The 10678-nt window shown below is 40.4% G+C and overlaps 1 protein-coding gene across 3 annotated transcripts; it reads right to left on the minus strand.

Annotated features, from left to right (window-relative positions):
* Positions 1-10657, minus strand: TRMU (tRNA mitochondrial 2-thiouridylase). Of its 3 annotated transcripts, XM_042018289.1 has the most exons (11): positions 10545-10657; positions 9968-10133; positions 7705-7811; positions 7026-7148; positions 5712-5884; positions 4678-4731; positions 4105-4171; positions 3188-3288; positions 2054-2198; positions 1724-1806; positions 1-529 (listed from the first exon to the last, which is right to left on the minus strand). In XM_042018289.1, exons 1-11 carry the CDS (start codon positions 10630-10632, stop codon positions 383-385), a joined length of 1254 nt encoding a protein of 417 aa, XP_041874223.1. In that variant the 5' UTR covers positions 10633-10657; the 3' UTR covers positions 1-382. The 3 variants fall into 3 exon arrangements, with proteins under 3 accessions (XP_041874223.1, XP_041874225.1, XP_041874224.1); XM_042018290.1 differs by lacking the exon at positions 1-529 and having other exon boundaries at positions 1741-1832; XM_042018291.1 differs by lacking the exon at positions 10545-10657 and having other exon boundaries at positions 5712-5825; positions 7026-10129.
* Between the last annotated feature and the right edge of the window lie 21 nt (positions 10658-10678).

Below are 10678 nucleotides of genomic sequence, written 5' to 3' on the forward strand. Positions count from 1 at the left end.
TTCATAGTAAAATAATGTATGTCCTTTACTAGGGACAGGTACACCTTTAAGTAAGGGGAAAAAAAAGTATTTCACTTACATGTAAGAGATAGATTTATTATTTCAGACATGATTTTTATATTAAAATTCTTTTATGTGTAACTACTATTACAGAACACCTCAGGACATCCCTTGATACATATTAGCATAAATAGCACCATACAGTCCAGCAAAATTACACCAGACTGGCATTAAACTCCTTCAGTGCTAACAGTCAAGAGCTGGGACTCTTCAGTTAACTGGCCTTAAGAACATACCGATCAACAAAATCCACATTCATTATAGTTTTTACTATTCTCAGGCAGCAAATTCTCCGAAGTCCTTCAATAAACAACCCCAAGCGTTATGTTGCTGGTTCTATTTTGTCAATCTCTTCCTTCTTTGGACTCTCCTCTCGATTTTTGCCCTGTTGCAAGGTATACACTGATGGGCCCATCCTCAGGATCTTCCCACTGCCCAGGCACTCGTCCCCCTTGTAGAACACAGCAAACTAGGAGATAAACACAGGGAGAGCCTTTTTAGCAGCTGCAGAAACCATCGTGAGCAACTGCAGGTTGTGCAAGACCTGTTGGAGAGTGAGCACGTTCATTTATACCTGTTCTGGCTAAATCTGAAAAAAACCCTGAAAAAAACCAAAAAAACCACGCAAATCACAGAGGATTTGTTGGCTCACATGAGTGTATATTTATAAACATGTTGGTGGAAAATTCATCATGAACTTCTACAAGACCATCTCAAAACTCTTCAGTTACTGAGGTGAAATAGATTGTGCTGGGAAATTTCCTTTCCAAACGGGATGACACACATAACATCATCTGCATCTCCACTGGACCTTCCCCAGACAATTGTGCCCAGCCTGCAGTGGCACTTCCCAAAACAGGAAGGGGCCAAGGACTATGGCAGCAGACCATCTGCAAGGAAGCAACTGGAGTTCCCCGATGTGCTCAGCAGGTTCCTGCAGGACAGGGGAGCCCAGACCTCCAGCCTTGTCTCACTCCCTGGCAAAACAGAGCCCGGTTACAGGCTCAGCAGCTGCTAGCACTCAGGGGCTTCTCATGTCTCTCATAAGCTGTCTGGATTCTTCTCAGCTTCTCTCCACTACAAATAGTTCTCAAACAACTTCCCTCCTGATGTGACCCACAGGCCCCCAAGTATCGGGGAGGGTGGGTACAACAGATGCTGGGAGAAGGCATGCAGGGAATATTTGAGAGCCACTGTGCTGGGATGTGATGGAGTATATTTATATTGGCAGTGTTAAAAGGCATCCCTTTTAGGCACAGCACCTCTTCTCAGTACTCTACAGGACAATGGACTTCCCCAGACAGAGCCTCCCTAAGCTGGTTTGAACACTAAACCCATGTTAAGCAGCCAATTACCAAATTAATGCCTTTTAAAATCTATTTCTTGCAAACAACAACAGCTTCCATTTCTGCATATACAGAACTGATCACCAGAGATGTTTCCATGTATTTCTAAAACTTGTAAGCAAGTTTCTCAGACTATACAAATAACAGATCACTTAAAACTAGAAACAATCTCCTCGAAAACAGTTGATGAATAGTCAAAATAGAGCTAACCACTCTCACATGTAAATAAATTAATTATTTTGCTCCAGCTACTCTGTGTTATTAGCCAGATAAGGTAAAACACAAAAATGGCAGGAAAACTACTTCTAATAACTTACCTGTCCAGGTGTGATAGCTCTTGCTGGCTTTACTAGTGTTACCCACACACTCCCATCTTGGTTTAGAGTCAGGACACAAGGCACTAGAGCAGAAAATTATCAGAAACACCTGACATGAGCAGAAAACCTGACAGTTAACCATTATGTTCATGTTAAAGAAGGAAAACCTAGGCTAAACAGATCTAAGTCAAGGTACAGAATTGTTGCATAACACACTGCAGAAACAGGAAGGCCAAGCCAAAACCTTTCCACTATCTGCAGAACTACAGCAACACGCTACCAGAGTTTCACAAACTGAGTAAGACAAAAAGTAAAACAAGGTTTGACTACCCAGTGCCATCTGGTGCCGAAATCTGAAATGACATTCCATCATCTTCTCTCTAACAAGCTCTGCCGGAGGTTCCTCCGCTATCCAGTGCACTCGGTTTGTCCGCAGGAGTTCTCTGTACAGAGCAGGGTGATCTCTTGATGGTGCCTTAAAAAATGTTTATTTATTGCTGATGTTTTTGCCAAAGAGGTGGAGCTTGTAAAGTGAAGCATGAAGTATAGAAGGAGCATCAAGCCATAGCAAGATGAAGGCAATATGAGCAAGAAAGCAAGCATTTGTTAGCACTTAAGTAGGCTACAGCAAGTCTGAATGCTTTGTCAGTCTTCCACTCCCCTCAGAGTCATGTCTCTTCCTGTATGCTTTTCCCTCCAACTGCATTTCTGCCTTCTTCAGGCTGAGTTCAGAAATCTGACCTCCTTTATCCTATCTCAACAAGATGCTACCTTCTTCTTTTTCAGCTTCCCAAATGAACACCTCCCCAACAAAGGCACTGCCTTTGACAAACTCTCTGCAGGGCATAAAAAAAAATTTCTTAGTGTTCCTGTGTGTTTCTTCTCAATTCTCATTTGATTATGGTCCCCCCCACCAGCACACCAACAAGTAGCAGAACACCTTATCACAATCACATCAGTATCCAAGAGGAGTAACAACTGCATGAACAGGAAGAAACATCATATGATTAGCCATTAACACACCAATTATTTGCATTATTATACATATTCTGCCTCAGTTTTCAAAATGATAAAACTCTGTCACTGGCTCCTTATTCTTTTACTAGAAAAACAAAGCAGCAATATATCATAAACCAAGATAATATGTATTTTATAAACCACGTCCTAGTAACTAAGATAAAATCCTCATCCTTTAGAGTAGAAAATGAGAGTTCAGGAGATTGGCTGATTCTTTTCAGTATTTGCCTTTTGCTTGGAAAAGCTCTGTGCCAAAATCTAAAACAATTTGGTGCTCATGAAAAGCCTGTTTGGAAAATGTTTCATATCTGCTGATACACTAGTTAGTTCTTGTTTCCCCCAAGAGGAAAGCCAAGAATTCTGCCCACGTTAGGCTCATGCTCCATATAGCAGCAGTCACAAAATGTATGCATTAGTCATTTGCAAACCCAGTGTTAATTAACTCACCACATAGACATCTCCAGTGCTGACATCTTTGTCTACAACAAACCAAGCATCCTTGAGGCCTGCCAGCCGAGCCCTCTGGCCTATTGTGAAGAGGAAACAACCTAAAGAAATATAAAAATGGAATATTGCTAGGAACTTTTCATCTTTTTCTTTCAGAAAAACACGTTAAAATAATTTCCCCAAAACGTTACCACTAAACAAAGAATAACAAACCAAGCTGCCTTAGAGAAGAGGACCAGTCACAAACTAAAACTAACATCTACTTGAAATTTCATCTGTACTTGAAATGCAAACTAAAGATTTCAAATAATCCATTTCACCTGTGGTATTCTTAGGTCTTATAAAAGACAAACATTTCTTTACTTCAGTTTCAATTTGTGGGTTTTTTACCATTCAGTCTTGCCAGTCCCTTACTTTTATGTACCAGTGTAACACTCTATTACCATACATTACTTGGGAGAGGAACTCAATTCTGGCAGCTTGAACTGAGGACAGCAAAGGAAGAACACATGGGAGAAAAGGAAAAGTTAAGGTGCCCATGTTTGATGCTGTCCTGCTGTGTATCACTGAGGTGCATTTTCTTCTACAAAGTTTAGATACTAAAGATTATGGAAAGGAAGCACAGTCATTTTGAAGGAATTAAGTGAACAATGGTCTCCTGGTATTAAAATAACAACCACTTAGTATTGACAGAGTAACCCTAATAATTATTTGCTTTCCTGCAATATGGAACAACTAATCAAGAATCAGTTGTAGTTCAAGGCTCTACTATGGATACAGCAAATTTTCCATGGTTTAACAAACAGGGTAAAAATTTGTAGACTCCTTTGGAATTTCCCAAAATTTGTCCCTCCAAATATAAGCAGTATTGTTCCATTTATCTAAAAGTAAGTTATTACGGTAAGTTAGCCAATTACCTTTGTGTCTTCCCATCACCTTCTTATCTTCAATGGAAATAAAGTTACCTGGTTGAGGTTCCAAATACTAACAAAGAGGAAGAGGTAAGTCACAAGACAGCCCAAGAAGACCTCACAGCATATTTCAGATCCTGTCACTACATTCTCTTGAAGCTGAAGAAGAAGAAAGAAGCAAACTCTGCCCAAGCAGCTTACTGACTCTTCCTCAATACTGCTCTCACAGAAAAGCAGGAAGGGCAGTAACTCTAGGCTTCAAGTCCCCTATCCTCACATATGTCAGGGGATAGCAGGATCCAGCAATTTGTCCCTCTCACATTCCAACCATTTGTCAGAGCCTGGCAGGCACAGGAGTGCATGTTCACTCCTTTTGCCCCAGAAAAGGAGTGACTGCTGGTAGAGGGGCAAGATACCTCCCCCAGGCTGTGGGTGTCAGCTTCTAACTAGGCTTCGGACTGCAAAGGCAGGTGGGACATTGCTACTTACTGTGGGCCACAAGCTGCTGGAGATTTTTCTATAGACAGTGACTGAAGGCCAGAAGAAAACAAAGATTGTCACAGATTTAGTATTGCTCACCTCGAGAAGGAATTTTTCAAAGTTTCTTTCACCAATGAAGCAGACCCCCATACTCTGAAAAGGAAACATGGAATTGAATCCATAAAAGCAGAGAAAAACATTTGAAATAATGTCTGTCCAAGAAATTGTTTGAAATAATCTGTCCAAGATGGTTTTTTTCCCTCCCATATATGCCAAACTATCTTAGGCATGTCATAAACAAATCCACAACATCTGCTGCAACATAGGTAAACTAATTCTATACAGAATCGGTGAGAGCTGTAAGCACTGAAAGTAAGAGAGATACTAGGAAATAGAAAATCTGTTCAATAAATAAATACATTAACCTTGGTGACTAGATTGTATGTACATTAAAAACAGAAGTCTCTTTCATACTGAGGTACAAAAGTAACAAAATGATACAGTGATGGTCCATCTCTTGAAAAAAAACACTTTCAGAACGAAACAGGCTTTTCTTTTCCTTTCAGTTATTGCTGACATTCTTCAAGCATCCATTTACTGAGGCTGAATATAAACATGAAAAGCAATCAAGGCAGCATCAGCAAAACAACTACTGCCTGCATTACAGTTTTTAAGATCAACTCATGAAGTCTTAGTTCTCAAAGAAATGTAACTTTTTTTTTTTTTAAGAGTAACTATGGGAAAAGAGTATGATCCAATTTCTAAAGACATAGTGAAAAATTACAGTGAGGAAGCTCTTAAAAGCTATGGAGAATAAAGACCAGAGGCTTCTCCCTTGCTGTGATAGAGGATGCTTTCCTTCAGGCTCACAGCATCTGACACATTCACCTTCATCTTAGCTCTTCTGACATACAACAGTAGACAAAATACCTGCAAGCTAAAATACAGAACTCACCACAAGCTCCTGAAAGTACTTTTACGGCAGTAGCCAGCTATGAAAAATGCTTCCCAGCCTATTATATTATTCTTTTCTATTAGAAACTGATGGGTTGCCAGAGATTAAAGTTCAAAAAGTTCAGGAAAGTTGTTTTAGAGAGAAATACGCATCAAAAGAGTTTTAAGTGTTACCATGCCTCTTTTTTCTTTAACACATGATGAAGGTCATGTTCTGCTGCTATCTTCTTTACAAAACTTTTTGTTAAATCCCCTAAAGGGAAGATCGTTTTCCTCAAAGCATCCTGTGAGATCTGACTTAGAAAGAATGTCTGGTCCTTAAAGAGGTCAGCGCCTTGAAGGAGTTTCACAGCTGCAAAGTTAAACACATAAAACACCTCATCATAACTACCATTAATAGTTCAACTTGCTTTAGTATTTTGACAATCAACATTTCTGTTTTAGTATTTCCAAATACATATTAAAGACAGGATTTTGCATGTTTTTCAAAATCTAATGAAAACACTCGGATATTTTCTCGTCACTAATAAGATCTTGAAGATTCTGCATTTGTACAGTGCAGAATCTTACAAAGTCTTACACTGCCTCACATCTATTTCAATAGTGCATGTGTCACTGGCAAGGACATTGACAATACAAAAAACAAAAACAACTTTCACACTTCCTGTGAAAGAGAGAACAAAGATTCAAATACCTTGGAGTACACCGTTCTTCAGAAGGACACTGTTTTGCCCTGAAATCACCTCAAATCAATGATTTGAGCAATCAGTGCAGTTATTGCCAATGCTCAGAGATGGGAGTCGGACTTTTTTCTTTAAAATAGATGAAATCTCCTGATTACCCAGATGAAATAAAACTGGTACAGTTCTTCAATCACGTTCTGCCCCCTCTCTTTAAAAGTTAATAGCTCTGCTGTTGTACAAACACTACTTACGTGCTTCTTGACTAGAACACGAACTACAGGCCAATAGTTCAGTCACAACTGGCAATATAAAATCTCAGTAACAGGGAAAGGAAGCTCATCACAAAACACTACATCTGTAAATCACAGTCTGTCCCATATATAGACCATAGGTCCAGTTGGGGCCATTTCAACTTCCCAGAAGTAAAATTAAAACAAAGAAAAAAATAAACCCCTTTAAGTCCAGAACAAACAAATGAAAGCAGAGAATCTATAAAGTCAAGTCATCACTGTGGCAGCTTTGCATAGCTTCAGTTTACAAGTTTTTTTCCCTTTGGGTATAGCATGCTTCTCACCATGTATCAGACATTCATCTGACTCTTAAAACAGAATCTGTAGTATTTGAGAAGTCAGGGTCCTTTTCAGTAATGTAAATACCTTGTTTAGCAATACCAACCTTCTACAAAGGCTGGGGTCTAATCGGTAATCATTGTGTGTAAGGTAACAAACATCTCTGACTCTGTGACAACAAATGTAGTTTAAATTTCCCTTTCATATGTAGGATAAAACATGAAATGAAGTCACAACTTACTATTTCTAACTTCAAAACGGTTTCTGAAAAGCCTCTGTGGTCTTCTAGTATGTTTCTGTTGAAACACTTCCTCATCCTCCAGTGAGGTCCTGGCATAATGCCCAGTAGCAATTGCATCTGCTCCTATCAAGGAAAAAAACCCAAATATAACATAAAGGCACAAACTTGAAATTCACAGTTCGAAACAGGATTGCAAACATACAGCAAGAAAAGCAGAAAGCAATGAAAGAAGAAAACCTAGAGAAGTCTTATACTGACAATAATTGTACTCCTGCTATTTAAATAACGCAAACTATTCACCAGCATGCCAGCACTTGTGCTTTTGTACTTTAAGGACAACTTAAGAATGTAGAACTTAGTGGTCAGGTCAATGCGTGTCCCTGAAATAAATCTGTTCCTACATATGAGCAACCTAATCTAGTGGAAGATGTCCCTGCTCAGGGCAGGGGAGCTGGACTAGATGATCTTTGGAAGTCTCTCCCAACCTGAAACATTCTATAATTTTGTATGCAAAAGCAATCTTAAAACCAAATACTTTGTGATTACTGACATACTACCACAGATATATGAGTTAGGCATGCACATGGACTCATGTATTTCCCCACCTTTTAAAGAGTTTGTTTCCTTTAAGCATTTCCACGGCACACACTCTGTACTGACACACTTGAAAATACCTTACCAAGGTTATCCATAGCATAATGCAGAAAGTAGTTGAATTTGATGTGCTTGTTACACAAAATATCAGGATTAGGCGTCCTTCCCAATTCATACTCTTTTAAGAGGTCACTGTAAAATAAAGACTCAAATGTCTATCAGAATCATTAATATGCATAATACTATCAGAAACTGGACAGTGTTTAACTATGAGAACCTGAGTGTCCCAGTCTCAGAGATCCAGTTATACTAAACATTTTATGTTAGAAATAATATTAGATTGTAATGTGCAAAAAAACCCAATCCTTGGAAGACTTTCCCCAAAGTGCACTGAGGACAGGGTCAAATTATCACTTACAATCTTGTAACCCCGCTTTATTAAATTAATATTCCCTCTGGGCAGATGTGGCTGTCCACTGTGCACATCCTACCCAACTCTTATGGAATACTTACCTTCAGAATTAACAACCCTATTTAATTTTTCAGTGGGACAATGTGGTGGTACACACCAGAAGTGTCTCACTGGAACAGACAATAACTTCAGCTGCAATAACGTCACCACAAGCAGTCATCACTCATGGGGCTTAATTTTAGAGACATTTTCCTGTCCTTTTTTTTCCCCTTCTAGAAATTCAAAGCTTCTCAAAGTTATGTTGTCCTTTTACACTGCTGCACAATTACTTAGTATTTATTATTCACTTGAAAACACTGAAATAATAACTAATGAAATTAAACCTGCATACAACATTGCCCTGAGATATCAAAAGGCCTCATCACTGCATCATTTTGCTTGCTGTCAATAGCCACTGCAGTCAAGAGGAACTGAGGGCACAGACTGGATTTAAAAGAACAACAGCAATCCTAGTATTTGGTTTTACTTTTCTCCATCTGAAACTGAATCACTTGCTTCTGCCTTATGTGTGATACATTACATTAGTAAATAGAAAATAAAGCAACATATCTTTTACTTTCTCTAACTCCTTTTTAAAAGTTCTGAATTCAACAACTGCTGCTAATAATTAAATCACCTGGGTCTACCCAGAGATGCCTCCCTCTTGCTGGCTCACACTGTACTCTTATGGTACACTGGGAGTTCTGTAAAGGACTCAGCACAAAGCCAGACTCACATCAGTTCAGAACTTCTAGTAAAGCACAGAACCAGAGAAAGGGCAATGAAGGATGTCTACAGGACAGAGTTCCTTTTCTCTAACGCAAAGAACTGAAACAGGCTTTGCAAAAGCCATGGAAAAGACAAGACCTGGAACAGTTCTCATGATAAAAGGTGTCTTATGGTGAATAACCCTTTTAAGAGAGATCCAGAGGAGGAGTAAATTTAAGGTCAGTGATGACAGTAAAGAAAAAAGGATTCTGAAACAAACCAAGACACTTGTAACAGAGAGTTAGGAAACACTGTATTAATAAAGCCCAAGAAGTTTCGTAGCACTTATTCATTCTCTCACAGCAAAAATAGAATAATGGAATGAACTTCCCCAGCAAAGGGCTGTTTTGCTGTTTTCTTCACTGACTATCCAAAAGTTTGGTGCTCAGCTTGATGTCATTTCAACATGCAGTACAAGTAGCATGACCAGGTTATTCCTCATTTTCAAGTAACGTAGTAACAGCACTACTTAAAGGGGGATGATGAAGATCAGGGACCAACTTTTATGTACTTATGTTCAGCGCATAAAGATAAATTATGCTGTTATACCAACATGTCCCTTCTTCTCCTACCTTCCAAGAAAATCTCTCAGCTTTTCCTATGTAGAACGTCCCTTAAAGTGAAATAAATTCACAGAAAATCTGAGCACCCTCTTCACAGAACAGCTTCAAATTCGTTTTAAGTTTAAAGAAACAAGGCTAAGTCACAATCATTTTACGCTAAACTGGATTCAGCACACACTATGTAAAATGCTCTGTGTAAGCTGCACATACAGACAATAACTGCACCCCATTAAATAATTTTTTTCCAAGTTGCAGTAAGGTTGGGCCAGTACACGGGTAGCTGAAGAAATAAGCTGCAACAAAGCAATTGCTACACACTACCACAAGGAGAAATCTCTTATTAATTTTAAAATAACACATTAAAACCAAGATATAAATTCTGACCTTAAATACAAACAAGAGAAAAGGTAATTCCTCAATATTTAACAGGCTTCAAGGCTTTCTCTTAGCACTGATAATACTGCAGTGAATTGCCATTGCTCATTATCTGTCCATTCTTGCTTTTCATTATAACATGGTACCACACTAATATACTGGAAAACCAGCTAGTGTAAATGTGTTTCTACCTGAACACTTCGTTCCAGTATTCCTTCACGTAGGAAACCTGGTGAAACGGGATATCAAGCTTCTGGCACACCCGGTAAGCATCTTCACAATCTCTGTCAATAGAGCAAGCTCCTTGTTCATCCAGAGGGTCCCAGTTCTTCATAAACACACCTGCCACCTGGTACCCTATTAAATGAAGGCAAGAATGTCTTTGAAAGCTAAATTCCTACAGCCTGGACGCAAACCCTGTGTTTCTCAAGAATGGCTTTGGTAACTGCATCTTTCCGAAGATGCTGAGTAGTCCTGTGCTAAACTCTACAGCAGAGTTATTGTATAGCTATGGTTTTTTTCTCTAGGTAATAGCTAATCCAAGCTCCTGTGGCAACCTAACGCGACGGTAAGCCCCAGCTCCCACCCCCTCCTTCGCGGCTATTCTGCCGTCCCGGCGGTGCCCGGCTCTCCGCGCTGCCCTGCCCGGCGTGCGGCCGCTCCGGCAGCCCGAGGGGGCGGCTGAGCGGGCACCGAGAGGGGACACGCGGCCCGCGCAGCGCGGCACAGGGCACGGCCAGCCCCGCCGCCCTCACCCCCGCCCCGCACCTCGGCGGCGGAGCAGCAGCGCGGCCACGGCGCTGTCCACGCCGCCGGACACGGCGCAGGCCACGCGGCGGCCCTGGGCCGCCAGCATCGCCCCCGCCGCCCCTGTGCCGCGCCGCGCGGGCCGCGTGTCCCCT

Source organism: Corvus kubaryi, unplaced genomic scaffold (assembly GCF_017639235.1).
Source record: "Corvus kubaryi isolate FWS band 111438036 unplaced genomic scaffold, C.kubaryi_AGA036_p1.0 137, whole genome shotgun sequence".
In the NCBI taxonomy this organism is placed as follows: Eukaryota; Metazoa; Chordata; class Aves; order Passeriformes; family Corvidae; genus Corvus; species Corvus kubaryi.